A 23,277-nucleotide genomic window follows, 5' to 3' on the forward strand; every position below is an offset into this window, starting at 1 on the left:
CGGAAAGTCAACGGCGTCAAGGGCGACACGCGATCGACTCGCGGTACGCTTTTCGGGGCATGATAAGCCAATTCGGGAAGCAGGGAGTTCTCCGGTTTTGGTGGAACTTGGTAACGGCCGGCGTGACGGTAACTGACTTCTAGTCGACGCGCGATATCTTCGAGGTGCGATAGGTTAAGTAATTCTTCCCTTCAAATATTAATTTGATAACGCGGTAACAAGTTGTAATAAGCGTAGTCGAGCTGTTCTTCTTCGGGCCATGCGGGCCGTAGACGATCGCATAGCGCACGCATGCACGTTAGATAATCGGCGACTGACTCATGTTCGCCATGGGTTCGTCGACGAATTCCTTCCCTTAACAGTAAGCGTAAATCTGTGTTAGCGAACCGGTTGCGGAAAGCTACCTCAAAGTCTTCGAACGATTCCCATCCCGGACGCTGACTGCGGTACCAATAAAGAGCGATACCGGACAAAAAGAAGGGCATGCACTGTAATGGGTGTTCGTCACGAATGTTAATTAGAATTCTCCCCTCTTGAATCCGCGTTAAAAATGCTTCCGCATCGGCGGTGCGAGCACCGGAAAAGTGGAGATTCCACTTTCGAAGCGCTTCAAGGCCGGCTAACGGAGTTGGTGCCCTTGGTTCTGGTGCGATCGGGTAGCGTGACTGATGATTGCGGTATTGCGGTACGTAGCGATCGAATTCACCAGGAGCTGAGGGCCCTGGGTGGTCCTGATATTCCATTCGCGTCGAAGGGAACGGAGGACCATACTGGTCGCGATAGCGGTAATTTTCCTGTTGCAGTATTTGGGAGGGAATATGGTCTCGTGGCGATATATGCTGGGGAGTGTGTTCCCCTTGCGATAGTCCGGTTAGTATTCGTTCGTACTGCGGTAGTGGTTGCGATAGTCGTAGCGAGATTTGTCCGTCATGCGGTAGGGCGGGGGGCGCCCTGCGGTACGTTTCGCGATACGGTGTGCGATACTGTCGGTAAAAATCGTTCGTAACTCGGTCTTCGTTGCGGTACGAACGGAGGTCGAGTCGGATCTTGTCCTGTCCTCGGCGAATCGTGCTCAGGAGGTGGAACCTGACTACGGACGTCCTGCGTTTCACCTGCGGGCAGCGGTGGATTTACACTAGGGGCAGTCGGGGCTAGTGCCCAGGGCGGCAAATTTTTTGGGGCGGCAAACTTTAGAAAGTGGAAAAAAATTATTATGATATCATAATCAGTCAAAATTAGTGCAAAGTCTATAGTGCTAAGAACACTGAAACTAACGTTTATTCTAAACACAATTATTTTTATATGTTATGTTAAAGTATTTAATACATAGTAAATTGTTTGCAATAGATTAAAGACTTTGATTTTTCAAAAATAAGATGTCAAAACTGTATAACTTTAAGTAAAATTTCAGTGATAGGGCGGTATTTTTTAAGTGCCCAAGGGCGGCAAAAATTTAAATTCGGCCCTGCCTGCGGGGATCGCACTAGGGCTCTGAACCGACATGAACGGCGAAGCCGTTAACGTGGCGGATCCGGGACGCTCGGTAGGGCGGGAATGTGGTACCTGAATGGAACTTTCATCCAGCTCCACTGGTTCGGACGGAGAGCCGTCCTCGAGCCTATCTTTTGCCGACATGGAGGCACGTGCTTGCCGAAACGACTAGATTACTCTTTAGCGGAGTTCAGGAATAGTTCCTTCGTTCGATGAAAAACGTTGGTGAACGACGGATCGTAACGCAAGTTCGGAGAGTAAATAAACCCACTCGTAGTCTCTATGTGGCATAAGCCGTAAATAAACGGTCGGTTAGTACCGGTTCGGACTAAAAATTTTTGACGTTAATCCTCAACTGCGAAAATATCTAAAAAAACGGCAGGTTTCGCGGCGTAATAGCAACACCAAGTGACCGATCAACGGACTCGAGAATCAACAAAGGATGAGGTGTTAACAACAGTTTTTCACTCAAACCACGCTCTTCATGCGGAAATCCTAAATATTTACTATTTAGAGTAAATTGCGAGTTCGTACCTGAACAGCGGAAATTTGAAAGCGGTAACCCGTCAAGACAACTAAGGTTCATTGCGATAAATTGACGAAGAAGTTAAGCGAGAAAGTTAGCGGAATAGAACCTGCGGATTCCGATATTCAGCACCCTCGTGGACCCACGTTGGACGCCATTTTGTAACAGGATTTTTATATCAAGTGGCGCAAAACCAACGTGGTGCGGTAACAAAAAATGCCAAATCTGAGTGAAAGGGGTGTCAATCAGAAGTTGCCGACTCAAACCTGAGTTCGACTTTTGAAAGAAAAATAAAACCCAAAAAATCGCAGAACTTTGACGCCGGGAAGGCAGCCCGTCGAGAAGAGGAACTAAGGGCGGAAGTACGCAAATTAAAAAGAGCGTTAGAGGCAGGGATATCCGAATGTGCGGCGCGAAAGGCAAAGATATGGGACTTGAAAACCGCCCTAGAAGAACGAAGACCAGAGGCTCAGGTAGAGGCCGAAGCCGAAGCCGCCGCTCCGGTCCCTCAGGCGATCGCCGTTCCGGTCCCAGAGCCAATCGCCCAACCCCACGTGGAGCGCCATTTTGTGACGGGATTTTTATATTGAATGGCGCCAAACCAACGTAGTGCGGTAACAAAAAATGCCAAATCCGAGTGAAAGGGGTGTCAATCACAAGTTGCCGACTCGAACCTGGGTTCGACTTTTGAAAGAAAAATAAAACCCAAAAAAATGCAAAACTTTGACGCCGGTAGGGCAGCCCGTCGAGAAGAGGAACTGAGGGCGGAAGTTCGCGAATTAAAAGGAGCGTTGGAGGCAGGGATATCCGAATGTGCGGCGCGAAAGGCAAAGATATGGGACTTGAAAACCGCCCTAGAAGAACCGAAGACCAGAGGCTCAGGTAGAGGCCGAAGCCGAAGCCGCCGCTCCGGTCCCTTACACTGAGAGAAATGAAATTTCAAGCTGTGGTACCGAATGCTCTATTCTATCAACGATTGCATTATGCTTATGACTCTGTACGAAAAACGGATCAAATATTTCTATATGTATGGCAATATTTACAAATGAGACAAAGAGCTATCCACGTTTATCATCTTGTAGTGTAATATGTGCAAGACGTACCTACTCATTTGCGTGGTGCTCGGCGCAGAATCTCGTAGGGCGAAGAAGACTAATACATCGAATTGTAATTTATGATCCACGTAATCATTTTTGTTGCCACCGATTGTACCGATTTTCGTGATGCGATATTCCGTTATGTGACAATAACGATATGTATCAGTCACTATGTCTAATACTGTAACGAGACTGGCACAGCGTGGCGGAAAGTAACTGACTCGTTTTCAGTATATCTGGCTAATGCCTGGCATCGACTACAATACCGTATGGCAATCGTTCATTATCGTTCTGGGTTGTGTGATAAAGATATAATTCGATTGTATTACCTAACCGATAGAGAAATGGTTAATCAATACCCGGCATCTGCTGCCAACCTGTATGGCAATCTCTTTTATGTGCAAGGGAGTAAACGCTAACATGAATGCGAGCATGAGTGGCGAACTTCATCTACCGACTGTGGCTATTGGTCCGTTTCAGTTCAAACGCGCCGCGCCGAACTGGTTGCTGCACGAAAAGCGGCTGCTACCGTGCTGTATGGCAATTTTTGCTTTCCGCATAGCAGTAAACGCTAAATGAATAGCGTTGTTTGCTAAATAAAGAGCAATCAGTGCCATCCCGGTGTCCCTTATTAACAGATGCAATAGAATTATTCCGTATTCTTGTGGGAACCGTGTAGATCTGAGCATCGCCAAGAATGGATCTTCAACAGTTATTGAGTGATTGGGGGCTGAAGCACATCACACCGGATTTCATAGGTAAGTACAATAATGGAATTGTTTCCACATATAATATGTATCAGTGTACGCAATCAATGAAAATCTCGTGTTTTTAAATTACGATCCATGAGGTTTATAGCTTCAAAATTTGGCTTCTCATTTTCTATGTACTCTTCCAGTACGATAGGAAAATTTCACGTCATCCTAAAAGTCTGCTTATTCATGTATTTAGTATTATATTTCATCGTTTCTCGGATGGCAGATTATCTTATAATATAGGCTACCCTACAAATTGGTAGAGCCTATATTCTCTCGTATATTCTGAGACGCACATGCCGATATGAATTTTTCAGGAAGTTTTCTTTTCAAATACATCTATTTTCGGCTGAGGTATCCCAGTACCTATGAGGAACCTTGGTGTTCAGTTTGCTGCATGATTGTCTGCATCTCTTGTCAGAGATTGTCTGCATGATTCCTTTAATTCCTCATTTGTATTACTTTCTAATTCAGCTGCGGGAATTTCCCTAGCCGATTTCCCAACCCTAAAATTCGACGAGCTCAAAAACATTATAACGAGTGTACACGATGTCGTGTACTTTTTCGAAAAATTAGAAGAGTGGCGTAAGACAAATTTAGGATCATACCCTGAACAGGTATTACAAATCCACCTCATTCTTTTACGTTTTGATTTTTTTTTCCAATTTTCTTAATCCTCGCTGTATTCAATACTGTATTTATATGACATATAATCATTGTTTGTAGCGCATTTGCATGATGATGGTCATTATGATATTGGCTGCATGTATGCTCATATTTGATAAAAGAATCGAATGATTGATTAGAATAGAATCATTTACCTGATCGAGGATAAATTTATGTTCGGATATTATTTTTCACGTCGTCAGATTCACCACAGTGAGGAAAACGACCAAAACACTGTAGGATTCACAGCATCCGATGATTTTCGGAATTGTTCATTGCCAAATACCATGATAATAGATTTGGATAGTCTTATTTCATTACCGGGTAAACAAATTTTACATACATAAAGAGATAGCCAGATTTCAAAGCACATTCATGTCTATTGTTGAAATAACTGAAATTCTTATTTTTTCATGCCTAGAACTGAATGAGTCTCTTTACAAGGCATCGAGTCCCGTTACGGTGATGCAAAATCAGCTACCCTGGTACAAGCAGTACCGTGGTTACCACAGTCACGTCAGACGAAAATGCTTTGGTGCAATCGACATTAAAGAGATTGGTAGGCTTTCAAAGACCTCATAAAAAAAAACTAACTGAATGCTAGAATTTGCAGAATAGTACATCGGTGAGGGGGTATTATAGTCTAGAAATTTGAAATAATCTATTGTTTTTTTTCATATTTTCAAAGCTTGATTTTTTACTATTTTTTGAATTCACAATTTTTTTATTTGATTTTTTTCAAATATCTTTTGAAAAATAATAAATATTTGGTAAAATTATATATGATCAAAATATTGTTCAGTTTTATTTTATTGCAATATAAATATCACCTAAAATTCATGCTTCTAGACCACAATACACGCTTAAGCCTGTGCGAGGCGGTGCATCATATGAGACACTTTCTCTCATTCCAATCCCAATAAGTTTTTAATTTGAACTTGTCACAATCGACTACGTATGCTGAATCCTTATAGAATCTACAAGAGTTTCTGAAAAAGGAAGCGAGGGTAAGGCTATTTTGACAGTCTACGGCAGGACAGGCTATTTAACATCTCGTCTCCGCAATCTTTTGGTTCAAACAATATTAAAATCTAAACAAAACAAAGCTTTTGAGAATATTCTGGTTGGCGAAGAATTTCCTGAATTTAGGTACATTAGTTTTTGAATTTTCCACGTACTTAAAAATTACATAATTGACCAACACTGAATTAATAAATTCGTTTATACATGTCAATGTCACTAGAATCACAACAGAAGAATTTGTGAGCTGGGCAAAAGAGATCCACGAACTGTTTCCCACGGAATCTGTAGCAACATACTACATTCCATATACTAAGGTGCAAGGACAACGAATTTGTGCATCCGGGAAACTATGGGAACATTTCCATTATGTAAAAACCACACTGCATAAGAGTGGTCTCTTACGCAACAAGCGCGGAAATAAGACAAGCACGGTGCAAGAAGATCGTGAAGAAATTCTCGAATTTACAGATGACGATGTTGATAAAATTGACTGGCTGAAAACTCATATTGAGCCATGGAGTCGCGTCTCAGAATACTGGGATAAAACCCATCAAATCCGACGCCACAATTTGATGAGCGATAATACGTCTGTGACGGATTACATGAGAACGTACAGGTGTTTGCAGCAAGAACTGGGAGCTGAATTGGTATGGATCGATGATAAAGTTTGAGCATGCTGATAGGGTATAACTCCGTACACGCTTAATTTATATTGGCCATGTATCTACGACATCATGTTATACAGATGAAACATTGTACATTGTATATGTATGTACTGCAACGTGGCTTCTTAAAAAACTCAACCTTTTTAGTGGCCCCACATTGGGCGCCACTTGCGACGTAGAAGGTTTCCTATTTTCCCCCAGGCGGGTTGGACCCGGGAAAAAACCACGTGCCTTCGGCGCGATCTGTACGAAACTGAAAACGGAAAACGGAACGGAAAACGGAAAACGGAACGAAAAGATTGTTGGGCGCCAGACGCGTGTCGCGTCACTTAACGAAATAACAAAAACTTACGGAATAAACGAATACAGATCCGGCGGAGTGGCTGGCTAGGCACAGGCTGTTCAACAGCGAAATAAATGGTAGAGTGGCGTGGATCCACAACAACAATTCGGGCACAAATAAAATAACGATAACGTAACGTAATTTCGGGAGACTGTATTTTAACAAATTCGGTAGGAAATACAGAATCGGTAGATTTACAATAGGTCGAGAGTAACAAAATATAATTCGTTTAACGGTAGCGGGAGGTCATTTACGGGAGTACAGAATTATAATTTCGATATTCGGAAGGCCTACGAGAGTTTTACTGATTCTTTTACAAATTATCCGAATGTGCGATAATTACGAACGGGAGAAAAGGCGCGGTTTTACACGGAGCGCTTTTCCGTGGCTACTCTACGGTAACAGACGATAGATTTTCCAAATTGATCGGGAACGTAACGGAACGCAAGATTTACCGTAGGGGTAACAGATTACCCAAAGAATGACAAATTAAATACGGGAGAAAATATTACATAAATTATAACAAAATACCATACAGCATCACCAAATATCACCAAGGCTTTCCTTAACGTATTACTTAACTTTTACTTAGTGACTCAACGTATTAACTGATGCCCCGTGCAGCAAATGCACGGGAGGAACGGTAGACGACCAATTAAAGGCTCAAAGAGCGAAAATATAAAACGTACGGTAACCGAATTCAGCCACGAGGTAAACCGGGAGGAATTACAAAATTGCCCAAAAAAACCGAAGAACGTAACGGACCGGACCGTACCAAATTGCGGTGGGGCTCGTTCCCACCGACTTATCAAATTACGGGATGCAGTGGGCCTTTTACCCACTGACTTACACTCTAAATTTACGGGATGCAGTGGGCCCTGTACCCACTGACTTACACACAAAATAAACTGCGGTGGGGCTAGTTCCCACCGACTTACAAAAACAATAAAACAAAATACGTAATATTTTAGGCAATTTGCAATCCCCACGTGGCTACTTCGTGCCTCTCTCTGAAGGTGGAAAACCTTACCTTAACGGAAGGAGTTCGGCACCCACTGACTCTAACTTAATGCAAAGGTTTTAACTGGCTCTAGATTTAAATATACTGTAACTAAAGGGCGGATGGGACTGAATCTAAAGTGCAACGGTAGCGGTAGCGTTAGGTGAGAAACGGTAGCGAGAGACGGTAGATTTAGGACGGCGGAAAAGGAAGATCTGTATTGGTGAGGAAGGATCTAGCCAAAAACGTCCTGTCGGGTCAACGGTATCTCGTAGAGTAGGACGAGTTGAGCGCCGGTGTCCAGGATCTTCTTACTCGGAAATCGTCCGGATTGGCGATTCCCTCTCCTAATTAGGCCACAGGTGTAGGGCGCAATTCTTCGGGTGACAATTGAATTTGCCTATTCGGCGCCTCTCCTCTCCTCTGACGTCATCATCCATGCTTCCTCATCGGCCGCGCTCGCTTTTGAATACTGACCGGCTGGCTGTCTGCGTTCGGAAGGCCATCCAAGGCTGCGTCGACTCAGGCACTTGGAGTCCTCATCCTAAGAGCAACATCTCTATCCTATGTCGTCTCGGGAGTCGGAATGTAGTCCTGGGCTCACTTGTGCCTCGGCTCCTACACACCTTCCTAGGCAGAACGTCATCTCGGGAGGTTATCAAGTTTTACCCGGTGACGGGATCAGTTCCGGAACGGTAGATGTTATTTTGGTCTGGCTCCTGGCCAGTAAGTTACGGGACGGGAGGTGACACTACTCAGTTCATGCCACCCTATACGCCGCCTTCCGTAGCATCCATTCGTCGATAGCAGAGCGTCTTACGCACCTATCGTCTAGCGGGAGATCGTAGACGGGTCGTCTTGCGGTCCTATACGCCGGTAGCGATTCGGTAGATCGGGAGGCGGGAGATGTTGGCGATGCTGTCATCAGCTGGTGGTCCGGTCCACCGCGAGAGAGTGCACATCGGTAGTCTGATTGGCACGGATGACGTCAGAGTTGTACCCTTGGAGGAAAGGGCCCGGGAGGTCCTCGTAGGTCGTCCTGGCTCAACTCGTCGGTATTTTCCCAGGTCACATAAGAGAATATTCGGAACAACAACGAAAATTAGCTTAACATACGGAATATCTCTTATTTCAATTTAGCCTTGGTGATTCGTTTCGGTGTGCTGCAGTTTTCTAGATTATTAACGAAAAACGGGATGAAATTCCGGGAGATTCGGGTGCCGTAGTAACGGGGCTGAAAACGCCACGTTACAGTACATACACTAACTACACAATCAAATGAATTTTCAGATATACCGTGATTTCGAAAAACTGTATCCTGGAAAAGGTCAGTCATTACTGAATAGATGGGATGCTATTCGGACACGTCTTGTCGAATTATTACAAGGCCCCCGAAAGCCAAAAGGCTTGGATAATGAATTGTTGATTACGAAGCTAGAAATTTCAACTCCTGGTAAGTAATATCCCCAAATTTATGGATTGGAAAGTCTGCATGGGTAAAGCTTCACGTGTATACTGGATAGAGTAATACTTCGATGATATTTGCAGAGCGTCAAGATGGCCTAATATTATACCTACTACCAACATTAGTGAGATCAATACAGGTAAAATATCAACCAGCTAGAAAAAGAAGACGAGTTGAGGACGCCGAAAGTAGCTGTAACGGAGGAGCAAAAGCCGCAGGACGAAACAAAAGACCTTCGATCTTGGAATCACAGGAGGCATTTGTTCTACACGTCCATAACGCTGCATCCGTGGAACCGGCGATAGCAACTAGAAAAGAACAGCTACGGCAGCAAGGATTGACGGCGCAACCCCAAATCGTGCTTGTTGGACCACTAGATGATGTTCAAGCTAGCTATGTTGTAGTAGATGATATTAGGTATGCTACAACTTCCCCGTTGAGAGCATTAGACTTGAGTTTCAAACTTTTCTACGCGACCGATTGCCAATATCCTCTTCAGGCATTTCACATCTGGCTCTTTATTCAAAAAGTAGGATACGATATCACCAACACGGGTGACAAATTCGGTACGAATATGAATTCACTTATCGGCGAAATTTTCTCATCCGATTAAGCCTTTACATAGTCATTATGTCGTGTTTCTCGTGTGAGGGTATATTTGCTACTAACTCCGAACTCCTTCGAAATATACGACTTGTACATTCATCTTCTGCTTCGTTTAGATCACAGATCGTTTTGTCACAGAAGTTTTTCTTCATTGAACTCGTTTAGTAAACACAGACTTAAAAACCATTCACCCGAACCATCCACTCTATTGCCTTCTGTAGCCATAAAATTACCGGCTACTACTTATCAACCAGTAAGGTCGCTCGATCTAGAGACCGATTCGATTTCAGAACGGCTTGCGTCAAATAACTTATCACTTGACGATGATTGGTCTGATGATGGTGATGATGTTGATGATGATGCATGCAATTCGAATATATTCCAATCCAATTCAAATATTTCTAGTACAACTATCGCCGGCGACACACTTTCGCAGTTATCTGACCATTTAGCGCAACAAGCAGGTCGTTTTGTAAGCAAGTTGTACAATTTATCTGATCTACCAAGAAAAAGAGTACCGTTTATAGTAGAGGAAGTCACTAGCCTCGCCAATGGAAGTGCTGCGAATATTGTACGAGACGCGGTGCTAGATCGTTTAAAATCTTTGGATGAAAGTGCGGAAAACTTATCACAAATAACTGCATTGTTCGATAGACTCCAAAGGCCATTTCAAAATTTCGAAGCTGAGTATTCTTGTTTTAAACAGTTCGCATCATCTGGCACCTTAATTTTACCTGAGCAAATTCTACTTGGCCAGCGGAATGAATATAAAGAAGAGAACGGCGTACGAAAATTAATACATGTTCCCGTTACTGCCGAGTTTATACGTATTCGCCTGGTATTTAAAAAATTTTTCGAAATGACGAACGTTTATCATGATACGATGACATACATTCAATCCCTGTATAATAATTCTGGCATAATTTCAAATTTTGTACAAGGTTCATTCTGGCAAAAAAAAATTCAATCATTCGAAAATAAGACTGTTCTGCCTCAATTTTTGTATTTTGATGATTATGAAAACAATAATCCTCTTGGTAGTCGTGCTGGGATAGGGAAATGTGGAGCTGTATATTTGAGTATACCCTGCTTGCCAGTTGAATATCAGTCGAAACTGGAGAATATTTTCTTATTCATCTTTTTTAATACCATTGATAGAAAAGTTTTCAAAAATAAAATAATATTTTCTTCGGTCATCGACGAGCTCAAGTTTCTTCGAACACATGGTATTACGGTTTCTACTTCAAGTGGGGATGTACAGATCTATTTTGAATTGGCATTAATATTAGGCGACAATCTGGGCATGCACGGAATGTTGGGCCTTGTCGAGTGCTTCCGAGCAAACTTTCCCTGTAGATTTTGTTTAGTTCAAAGAGACAAAATCAATAGCATTTTTGACGAAAATTTTTGTCAGTTACGAGATGTTGCTAATTATGACTATGGCTTGGAATTGAATGATGTTAGCCGTACAGGAATTTCTGAAGAATGTGTTTTTCATGAACTAAATGATTTTCATCTAGCTCGCAATCTGTCGGTAGATCCAATGCATGATTTGGCTGAAGGTATATGTCCACGTGACGTTGCAAAGGTTTTACATTATTTCATATGTGCAGTTAAATTATTCAGTCTAGAAGAACTCAATTCGAGAATCAGAGGATTCCATTACAGTCTTCACGATAAATTTGATAAACCACCTGACATTACTATTGCGCGTATCAAACACGGTTTTTTATCAATGAGTTCCTCGGAAATGTTCACTTTCGTGCGAAATTTACCAGTAATCATCGGTGACTTAGTGCCGGAAGGAACTATGCCGCACTGGCAGGTAATCATACATTTAAAAGCTCTAATTGATGTCCGTGAACTTAGCTCCGCCATTTTTAAAATGTTTAAAAATGTTGATTGTGCCAGATTGTGCTACACTTGTGCTGCACTGTGCCGAAAAGCCCACGCCAAAATGACAAAAAATGACGAAAGTAGAGCCAAAAAAGGTTTTTTCGAGTAGCTCCGCCATTTTGGAATTGTCTAAAAAAATGATTGTGCTGGACAGTAAAGGATGCACTAATTGTTGTGCCGCTAGCGTATTTGCAAAAACTGCAACGGTTCTTGCACAAATCGAAATTTTCAAAAACCATCCTGGATAAACAAAAAATTTCTCAAAACCATGGTAGCTTAGATGACTAACTTGTGATGCTCATCGAAAGCATCAATTTTCACTCATGAAGTTTTGTTCTGAGTATCGCAGTTTCCGAAATAGGGCAAAGTCAAAATTTCGAAAACTGGAAAAAAAATGAAAAGTTTAAATCGTAGACTTGTGCCGAGTTGTGCTCGTTGAGAGCATCAATTTTCACTCATGAAGTTTTGTTCTGAGTATCGCAGTTTCCGAAATAGGGCAAAGTCAAAATTTCGAAAATTGGAAAAAAATTGAAAAGTTTAAATCGTAGACTTGTGCCGAGTTGTGCTCGTTGAGAGCATCAATTTTCGACCATGAAGTTTTGTTCTGAGTATCGCAGTTTCCGAAATAGAGCTGGAAGCGTTTCTTATACCATAGTTTCGTACTAGTGCATATTCAAGCATGCGCAAGGAACTATCCCCACTACTCTATCACGTATGCGGGACTGCAGTAGAGGCTGAAAGGAGCATTGCGACCTCGTCATGTACATGGTATGGTAGCCACAAGCTGTAGCGGAGCGACTTGGTTATATGCGTCAGCCTAGGCTTGCAACTTTGTATACATCTAGGTTCAGCTGGAAGCGTTTCTTATACCATAGTTTGGTACCCTATATTCTGTATAATTTTCATTTGTCCTTTCATTAATGTTTTACATCTATTGCGTTATTTAAAATTTCTATTTGGAAATTCGAACATATCTTTATCTGAGGGCTAGTTTGCACTGTTTTTATTTGATTATTCTGCTTATAATACGATTTTTGTCAATATAGCGCACCTCTGAGAAGTTTCGTATATTTGTTATTAAGTTAGCCATCGTGCGGCGAGTTATCGTTATTTCAGGATAGCTATTCGCACACAATAGAGACCGAAATCTTTAAAACTTCATAAAAAGCCATGACTGATAAGCCGAGTATCTCCAACCTCAAACATCTTTTAAGATTACCAGAGTTCCATAACGTGATAGAATCCGATGGACGCGTTGTACCACCAAGTTCTGAAATATTTACAAAAATATCATCAGTCATGGAATCGAAATATCGGCTTAATCCAAAATATATTTATACGATAATTAAAATGAATCGCTACAGTGTTTATTCTGATTTATTACAAGAGCGTGATATAGAAATGCCGGTAAACGTTTCCGTTGCTGATAGTAGCATTGATTCCGTGAATAATCAAAAAGTTACCGAATTCCATATCGATATTACGGATGTATGGGACAAAATGCAACCAGAAGAAGTCCACTATCGATTAAAAGGTCGAGCCCAGCGAAGCGAATTCAAGTTAAAACGAAGCGCATGGACTAATGTACTTTTTGAAGCGATCTTCCGTAAGACTAGACTTCCGTGTCCTTTAGCTTTTAAATCTGTAAAAATTTCTCGAAGCGGATTTTTTGCCACAGTTGTTGGTAATTGCCCGGAATGTCAATGTTCATTTTTCGGAAAAATTGTCAATGATCTGAAGGAAGGAGAAAAAATAATAATGGAATGCACGATTACCGATTTCGATCCTGATGCACAGCACAAGAAGAAGCGCCATTTGAAAGGTCAGGTAAGAGAAACTGTGGCTAAAGAATTAGTGGATAAGAATATGCTACCTTGCATATGGCGACGAAAAAAAGCTGATGAGCTAATGAAAATTGGTGACGACGAACCTCCCCATTTTTATAGCAGTGACGTACTACGAAGGGCAAAGTTGGAATATAATGACAGAGAGCTTGGTCTTCCAACGAAAGATTTATACAGTAATTTACAAGCTATGAAATACGATATAAAATATGAGGGAGCGATTCATTCAATTGGGTTAGATCCTATATATGTGCACTATTGGATAAAGGAGCAGCTTGCCATTTTTGAACAGTATCCTATGACTTTATACATAGACGCCACAGGATCGGTGATCAAGAAGGTTTTGTTACCAAATGGGGAATTATGTCCTCACGTTTACTTGTATCAAGCAGTTGGTCAAGTCGGAGATAAAACAGTACCCATTTTTCAGATGGTGTCCGCTATTCAAAACACCAATGCAATAAGTCATTGGCTAAATGAATTTCTACGTGTCGGAGCAATGCAAAAAGCCTCTTTCCCCATCCCTAAAGAGGTGATCACCGATTTTGATAAGGCTCTTTTAGGAGCTGTTAGCCGAGTGTTTGCTCAAAGGCCAAGTCTGAAGGCCTACTTATGTTTTAGTTACGCGCTGCTGACAGGAAAAACTAACGATGTACCTTCTCCTTGCCTCTTACGGCTCGACATTTGCCACTTTATAAATATGGTGGCTCGGTGGAAATGTTTCGCAGGAAAACCAGCTAGGGTTAGGCAGATGTATTTGCGTTCTATGGCCGTACTGCGAAAGCAGGAAACCCTCGCAGATTTGGAAAACGTTGCCAAGGCAATATTTACACTTGCGCTCAGCGAAAACAAAGGGCATGATAGTCCAGCGGAAAGAGCAAGGTCCACGCTAACAGCATGCATCAGAGCCACTGACGGTAAATACTCAGCCGAAATACTGGAAATCGAGGAAGCCGAAGGACTTGACGAAAAACCTATGGACAACAGTTACTTATCAGGAACTGATATTTGGAAATGGGCCGACAAATTATACAGCGAATGCCTTTTGACAATTAATAATGAAACCACGGATCTTGACGACGTGAACGGTTTTTATTGTCATGCATTTGCCAACAAATTAAAATCCTTGCTTCCATACTTTCCTTTATTCAGTGAAGTAATGCGTAGTGTATACAATTATGGATCCGTCAATGCAACATCTGCAGCCGTTGAATCTGAATTCAACGATCTTAAGAATCGTTTATTCAAAAACGTCGGTCTGCCAATGCGGATCGATAAATTTGTAGCAAGACACATTGCTTCTTTTCCCGGTAAATTAAAACTAGCAATGGCAGGTCGGTATCACCAGAGCGATTTAAATGAACTGACTGTCGATAGGGACTGTGCACACGATGATTCTGAACGGTCTACGCATATCAAACAGATTATGATGGATCTGACGTGCAACGAGTCCGGACAAGCACAATATATGCTCGAAAATACCAACTGTTATTCGAACGAAGTTTCGGAGGTTCCGGATGTTGCTGAGCGGGCAATAATTGATGGAAAGACTGACAATACGCAAATTGAGATAGTCGCCGAACTGAAAGAGGAACAAAATTGGAGAAATAAAAATGATAGACCGAACAAAAAATTTAAGTATACTGAAACTAGTTTTCATAACATTCCGGATGCTGCTGACCGAACTACCACGGACGAAAAAGTCACTGCAAAAAAATCGATAAGACACCAAAATAATCGACCAGATTTGAAAAATGAAAAATACTCGGATATGAGCAAAAAGAAAATGCCGAATACATATTTTCGATACACTGACCCGTGTCCTGATTTTATATCATCTGATGCAAAATATACGAGGTTGCCACTTATCGTGAATGCCAACCTTTGTCCATTCATAAGAGACGGATCGAACACTTTTATTATATCTAACACCTGCGGTTACGATAGCTTATGTCAGATCCTCGGCATGGCAGCATCGATCAGCGACATTTACCGTGAAGCAATCAAAAAGATGCAGTCCAATATATTTGCATGCGTGAACACCTTATTATCAGATGGAGTATGTGCTAAATTATATCGTCAGCGTGCAAACGTACTACGGAACTTGTCACAGCTCAAACCGGAAGTAAGACGCAACGGCGTGATAAAAATAACTGGGAATTCAACGCTTTATAACTTGGCTACTTATTTACTCGAAGATGACCCGAGCTGTGTGGAGAATGCCGAATGTTCAATCTGCGGAGTAAAAAAATCAAGAAAATATCCCGTGCAAACCACTAATTATAATGTTATATGTGAAAACGGAATTGGTCACCTGGCGCAGGCCATCGATCAAAGTAGAAGCACTCCGAAATTGTGCTGTGGAAAAATTCCTGATGTCAGGATAACTTACGGCCCACATATAGTGTGTGAAATAGATACTGGAAAGTCCGATAAAACAGCGTTACGTGATTTCCCTGATCAAATTCAACCTTCTCACGCACAGAATTATAGAATCGCTGGCGTTATTGGATACGAAGGTCCCAGAAAAGTTAATTCAATGGGACACTATATCGCATATGTCAAATCTGACAGTCAATGGATAATGTACAACGACACTGACAAAAGCAAGAAATCGCAGCTAGTAAGTGCAGATTTAGAAGTGGAAGCACATATTTGCGTCTATGTCGAAGTGAAAATATAGAGATAAACGTTATGGTTTATTGTTAAAAAATATGGTGGTTTGGAGTCAAAAAATACTGCAGAACTGACGAACTGCGGGGTCCACCTACTTAGAGTATTCTGCATGCCGATGATTAATGGTTGAGAGTAAAACAATACTGCGGTAATGACGCCCCCATTTTCTATTTTATATGCTCTTCAAAAACCATTTTTTCTTTCAATTCGAATACATTTTTCTTTAGTTTTTCATTAAACATTTTGAATAGATTCAAGTATTAATTTTTTTCGAATTTTTATCAGCTGTTCACGAAACAGTGACAATTTAAAATCAATCTACGAAAATAATCGACCAAAATTGCATTTTTTCGACAAGCACAACTCGGCACAAGTCTACGATTTAAACTTTTCAATTTTTTTCCAATTTTCGAAATTTTGACTTTGCCCTATTTCGGAAACTGCGATACTCAGAACAAAACTTCATCGTCTAAAATTGATGCTCTCAACGAGCACAACTCGGCACAAGTCTACGATTTAAACTTTTCAATTTTTTTCCAATTTTCGAAATTTTGACTTTGCCCTATTTCGGAAACTGCGATACTCAGAACAAAACTTCATGGTCGAAAATTGATGCTCTCAACGAGCACAACTCGGCACAAGTCTACGATTTAAACTTTTCAATTTTTTTCCAATTTTCGAAATTTTGACTTTGCCCTATTTCGGAAACTGCGATACTCAGAACAAAACTTCATCGTCTAAAATTGATGCTCTCAACGAGCACAACTCGGCACAAGTCTACGATTTAAACTTTTCATTTTTTTTCCAGTTTTCGAAATTTTGACTTTGCCCTATTTCGGAAACTGCGATACTCAGAACAAAACTTCATGGTCGAAAATTGATGCTCTCAACGAGCACAATTCGGCACAAGTCTACGATTTAAACTTTTCAATTTTTTTCCAATTTTCGAAATTTTGACTTTGCCCTATTTCGGAAACTGCGATACTCAGAACAAAACTTCATGAGTGAAAATTGATGCTTTCGATGAGCATCACAAGTTAGTCATCTAAGCTACCATGGTTTTGAGAAATTTTTTGTTTATTCAGGATGGTTTTTGAAAATTTCGATTTGTGCAAGAACCGTTGCAGTTTTTGCAAATACGCTAGCGGCACAACAATTAGTGCATCCTTTACTGTCCAGCACAATCATTTTTTTAGACAATTCCAAAATGGCGGAGCTACTCGAAAAAACCTTTTTTGGCTCTACTTTCGTCATTTTTTGTCATTTTGGCGTGGGCTTTTCGGCACAGTGCAGCACAAGTGTAGCACAATCTGGCACAATCAACATTTTTAAACATTTTAAAAATGGCGGAGCTAAGTTCACGGACATCTCTAATTGAGATTATCATGAATAAAGCACATATACCAGGAACACACGATTTACTGCGAACGTTGATCACCGAATATTTCGTAGAAATTTCTGAATTGTTTCCGAATTTTCTCACGCCGAAGCATCATTTCTTAATTCATTATCCTCGCCTAATGGCTCAAATGGGTCCTCTATGTAAACTCGCCTCAATGCGGTACGAGAGCAAACATAGGGAAGCAAAAATTACATCCCGTGTTTCAAATAGTCGAGTGAACGTCTGCAGAACGATTGCTGTAAAACATCAACTGAAATTGAACCATCGTTTCATGAACTACGCACCCTACGCCGACTATTCCCATGGTCCAGCTCGAAAGGTGATTTTGACTGAGTTACCCAACTTTGCAGAATTCTCTGTCGCATTGCCGTCAAATATCAGTCAAGTTGTTAATGTTACGGAATGGATAGAATTTTCAGGTCAACGTTTAAAGCGTAATTCGGTGTTGGTGATAGGTACTAGAAGTGGTCCGAATTTTTTCATCATTCGAACTATTTTGCTAGAAAAAACACATAAAATTGTACTAGTGGCAAAGACTATAAAGCAATGCCTTTTTAACGTTCATTATCAAGCGTATGAGGTTCTACATGCAGATGAGGAGGAATGGCGCTGTAGCGTGTGGTCGCGCTTTCGCTACGCAATGCGAATATCGCATAAAGTCACGGTTAATAATGGTAGTACTTTTGTAATAAAAAATTGGTAGTAGTTATAAGTTTTGAAAGTGATACAAAAAATATGACGACTTGCAATAATTATGATATAATTGAATATTGGATTTGAATAAAATTAATAAGAATTTAATTAAATGAAAAATTTTCCTAGCGATTAAATGAAAAATAACCCTTCCTAGATCGAATAATGATGTTCGTAAGATATCACTAAATGATATTTGCAAGGGAACAATTCTCAATTCTATATAGCACGTCCTACGTACCCAAGGAATGCGTTTATTAACATGTCAATCCGGTAGATATTGCCATACGCTGTAAACTATAGTTACAGCAAGGTGTAGGTCAACGAATAGTTCACTCATGTGGGGCAACTGCTACAGTTTCGGCGACGCATTGAGGCGCATACCCGTACATCGCATATTGCCATACAACCCAACAAAGCTTACCTTATTACGCTTGTAAACGATGACCGATCATAGGTTGATATTGCTTTGCAGTTCAGTATCTCAATGCTATATGTAATGTATACCTCGAAATACTCATTCGAGTGACGCGTGTTACTGTGCGTTGCATCGATTGCCATACAAACAAGGACTATGAGCTAAAAACACCGAGGGACATTATGACGTACGTAGATACGGGCTGCCATACAAATTTGGGCAATTAATACATAGATTTCGGGCACACAACGCCAGAAAATCGAACCCCATTTCTCTCAGTGCAGGCGATCGCCGCTCCGATCCCAGAGCCAATCGCCCAGCCCCACGTTGGGCGCCATTTTGTAACGGAATTTTTATATTGAGTGGCGCCAAACCAACGTAGTGCGGTAACAAAAAATGCCAAATCTGAGTGAAAGGGGTGTCAATCAGAAGTTGCCGACTTAAACCTGGGTTCGACTTTTGAAAGAAAAATAAAACCCAAAAAAATGCAGAACTTTGACGCCGGGAAGGCAGCCCGTCGAGAAGACGAACTGAGGGCGGAAGTACGCAAATTAAGAGGAGCGTTGGAGGAAAGGATATCTGAATGTGCGGCGCGAAAGGCAAAGTAATGCGACTTGAAAACCGCCCTAGAAGAGACGTATCAAGAGACTCGGTAGTCTCGCGCCAAGTACATTAAAAGAACACCGGAAGGCAACCGAGTATCCATACAGTCAAGAGATAGGCAAAGCGCTGTAGGACCGACTGTTTTATTTGGTATCCCCTAAATCATTAGCTCTTTGGGAAATTTGGATGCACTTTCGCAATATAAATCGCGGTATAGCTTTCATTTGAGCCTGATTTCAATAACATTGATGTTCGTAGAGATGTGATCTCATGATAGTTATTTATGCTGAGGCCGTTTCTACGATCGGAATAGGGACTTTAGTCATCTCTACTGTACCACTAGAGTCCTGTCGTCATTCAACACGTCTTTACGATCACCTCCTTGTGATCACAGTTTGACATCTGTCACAATACGCAAAACTCGATGATGGCATGGGTCGCATACAGCGCCGTGGCTAGGGGTGGTGCAATGGAGCAGCCGCACCAGGGCGCCTGTGAACGAGGGGCGCCCAAAACTGATCTGATTGTGAAAAATTTCACCACAGCGTCAAAGCGCCTAGGCGAGCGCGGCATGAGCGCCACACACATGCGTCTTCCACCCTAGTTCAGTGATCGGCGCGCTGAAACTAAAGCGCATTCCTCATTAGATGTCGCTCGTTCGCCGTACCAGACTCTCCTGACGTGCGAGCTCCTGCCACGAGTCTCTATAAGTCTATGGACACAAGTCTTCCACGCGGGACTGTACTGTACTATTGTTCCCTCATGATAGCTGCGTTTGCGCCGAATCAATTAGGCCAGAAGCATCTATCTGGAGTTAACGCTCGCCTGGTCCTTGATCGTACATGAATGTTAGACTGGGAGGGTACTACAAGCACTACTTATACTAGCTGCAAGATACTGTTACGTAGAAGCGCACAACAAACTAAATTCTGAACGGTTATGCTCGGATAATTCCGAAATCGAATTGTTTAGGAAGACATTAATATAATTTGTTAGTTTTCGTCACTTCACTTTTGTTTTTCAATTATCATAAGATGGATCGTAAAAAAAAATCTGGCTGGGAATTTAGAAAAAAGCGACTAGCTCAGGAGAAAGAGCTGCAGAAATATAGTCCTATAAGCTCGTTTTTGACTAAACCTGAAACAATATCCAAAAATATCCCCAAAACTGTTCTTGAACCTACTTCGAGTTCCGACCGAATCAAAAATATTATGACATCGGAACCGTCATCTGTTGATTCCGAGTGCTGTAATTCATTAGCAGTTATAGAGAACATTATTTCTGATGCTGAATCTGATACAAATATAGAGCCATCCTCGAAACATCGTAAGATTTGTGATAATTCACATGCCCGAGATGATCACGATGTATCTGTTTTTGAAAAAATTTATGCTGATCCGTCAACTTGGTCATCTCTTACTGATCAAAAAACGCGAGAGCTTATTGTTCGTAAGGGCCCGACGCAAATAAGAAATATAGATTTTCCAGTCCATAATGGAAGACGTTTTTCACCCGACTATTATGCGAGGAGTCTCAATAACGGTGAACTAGTAACAAGACCCTGGTTAATCTATTCGAAGCCGCATAATGCCGTCTTCTGTTTCTGTTGCGTTTTATTTCCTAACCGAAAATCAGCGGAACATGGTTGGCCAAAGACCGGATCTTCGGATTGGGTTCATTTGTCACGAAATCTTTCAATTCATGAAAAGTCTGCCTCGCACGCAGCTGCATTTAAAGAATGGAAAGAATTCGATCTTCGCTTGCTCTCCAATCGCACGATTGATGCTGAAAATCAGCGTGCTATAGATCGTGAAATTACACATTGGCGTAGTGTTTTAGAGAGGATCGTAAGCATAATACAGTTCTTATCTAGTCAGTCACTTGCCTTCCGTGGTGCCTCTGAGAAGCTATACGAACACAACAATGGTAACTTCCTTAAACTCATAGAGTTATTCGCAAAATTTGATCCAGTTATGGCGAAACATATTTCATGCATAATTAATAAAGATACACGGCCCTATTATTTGAGTAACGTAATTCAGAACGAAATTATCTCATTGATCTCCAACAAAATAAGAAATGTTTTGTTGAACCTAATAAAGTCGGCGAAATACTATTCAATTATCCTAGATTGTACCCCTGATATAAGTCACGTCGAACAGATGTCAATCATTATTAGATTCGTGGCAAAACAAGAAAATTCAAATGAATTCGAAGTCCGCGAGCATTTCCTGGGTTTTCTTCCAGTGTACGATTCCTTTGGAGAGGGCCTCACTACTACAATTTTTGAAGAACTTGCAAAATTAGATATTCCAATCGAAAATATGCGTGGTCAGGGGTATGATAACGGCGCTAACATGAAAGGAAAACGAGCAGGTGTACAAAACAGAATCTTGTCAGTGAATCCACGAGCCTTCTTCGTACCATGTTCGGCCCATACCTTGAATCTAGTAGTGAATGATGCTGCTTCTGCTTCCGGAGAAAGTTGGGGATTTTTCCAGGCTGTCCAAAAGATCTATACATTTTTTTCTAGCTCAACGTACAGGTGGGATGTTTTAAAAAAATACGTTACATCTCTCACAGTAAAGTCTGTCAGTGATACTCGTTGGGAGAGTCGAATCGAGGCAGTTAAACCATTGAGGTATCAGTTGGGAGAAATTTACGACGCCCTACTGGAAATTTCGAATGATAAGAAAAAAGACCATGTGACGCAGCATGAGGCAAGATCCTTAGCCATTTCGATTGCTGATTTTCGCTTTATTTGTAGTGTTGTTATTTGGTACGACATCTTGAGTAAGGTCAATGTCGTTTCAAAAATGCTGCAGAATCCAAAATTGAATCTTCTGGAATGTAGGAGTATGTTGCGTGAAACTGTTGCGTTCTTCAATCAATACCGAAGCGAAGGAGGATTCGCTACTGTATTGCAAGAAGCAACTGGAATTGCATCTGAGGTTGAAGTTGAGCCAATTGTCCGTGCTAACGCGATAGCTCGTATACGACGTAAGAAACGTACGTCCGATTACGAATGTGAAGATGAACCCATTTCTGACCCGAAGGATCGCTTCAAGGTTGACTTCTTTTATTTCATCATCGATACGGCAATCAATTCAACTACAGAACGATTCCAGCTTTTGGAATCGCACTGCTCCATGTTTGAATTTCTGTATGACATCTACAGTTCAAAAGGAAGAGCTAAAGAGGAAATTATGAAAAGTTGTAAAGACTTGCATATAGCCTTGACTCACAGCGAAAGTATGGACACTGATGCAATTGAACTTTGCGATGAGCTGATAAACTTAGCTACGCTATTGTCGTCGAGTCAAACTCCAATTCAATGTATCAATTATATCGTCAAGGCCGACTTAGAATCTCTTTTTCCAAACGTATTAGTTGTCTTACGTATTTTAATGACGTTGCCTGTATCTGTTGCATCAGGAGAACGCAGTTTTTCGAAGCTCAAAATTATCAAAAACTATTTGAGGTCAACGATGAGTCAAGAGCGTTTGGTTGGCTTGGCCACTATTTCTATTGAATCCGAGTTGAGCGCATCTATTAAATATAATGAATTAATCGATGAATTCGCGAGAGTGAAAGCTCGAAAGGTGCCTTTCTTGTAAATCATTGATGTAATATATTCCGCGCAAAAAAGTGGTTTGGAGTCGATAAATACCGAAGAACTGACGCACTACGGGGTCCACTTTCTTTGTTCTGATATTTTTTTGATTTTCGTTCTAAATAACTAGTTACAATATGTAATGGTTTGGAGTCTCTAATTACTGTGGAATTGACGTACCACGGGGTTCATTTTCATAGTAACAACTAAAAGTATCACATCAATTAATAACCAATTCAATTTTTAATACTTGTGAGTTCTATGCATATAATGGTTGAGTATATTATCGAAATCAGGTTTTATTGAATTCTCGAATGTTTTTAGTAAATAGTCCAGTGAATAGGCGCTCCCATGGAAGGTTGCACCAGGCGCCACAAGCCTTAGCCACGGCACTGGTCGCATATGTTTATGGAAACTCAGTGATAGCAATAGAGTTCAAGAACCATGAATGTCTTACTCTGGTTCGAGGTACAAACGAAAAAAAAAGTGGTAGAA

The 23,277-nt window shown here is 41.2% G+C and overlaps 2 protein-coding genes across 2 annotated transcripts; both read left to right on the forward strand.

The window, feature by feature from the left end:
• Nucleotides 1-5,234: 5,234 nt before the first annotated feature.
• LOC105683481 lies at nucleotides 5,235-11,485 on the forward strand. The gene is made up of 3 exons (XM_048656639.1): nucleotides 5,235-6,205; nucleotides 8,857-9,019; nucleotides 9,115-11,485. Exons 1-3 carry the CDS (start codon nucleotides 6,131-6,133, stop codon nucleotides 9,642-9,644), a joined length of 768 nt encoding a protein of 255 aa, XP_048512596.1. The 5' UTR covers nucleotides 5,235-6,130; the 3' UTR covers nucleotides 9,645-11,485.
• Nucleotides 11,486-20,203: 8,718 nt separating this feature from the next.
• On the forward strand, nucleotides 20,204-22,929 carry LOC125501370 (zinc finger MYM-type protein 1-like). The gene has a single exon (XM_048656882.1). It carries the CDS (start codon nucleotides 20,204-20,206, stop codon nucleotides 22,784-22,786), a length of 2,583 nt encoding a protein of 860 aa, XP_048512839.1. The 3' UTR covers nucleotides 22,787-22,929.
• Nucleotides 22,930-23,277: the final 348 nt, after the last annotated feature.

This window comes from Athalia rosae, chromosome 6 (genome assembly GCF_917208135.1).
Source record: "Athalia rosae chromosome 6, iyAthRosa1.1, whole genome shotgun sequence".
NCBI lineage: Eukaryota > Metazoa > Arthropoda > Insecta > Hymenoptera > Athaliidae > Athalia > Athalia rosae.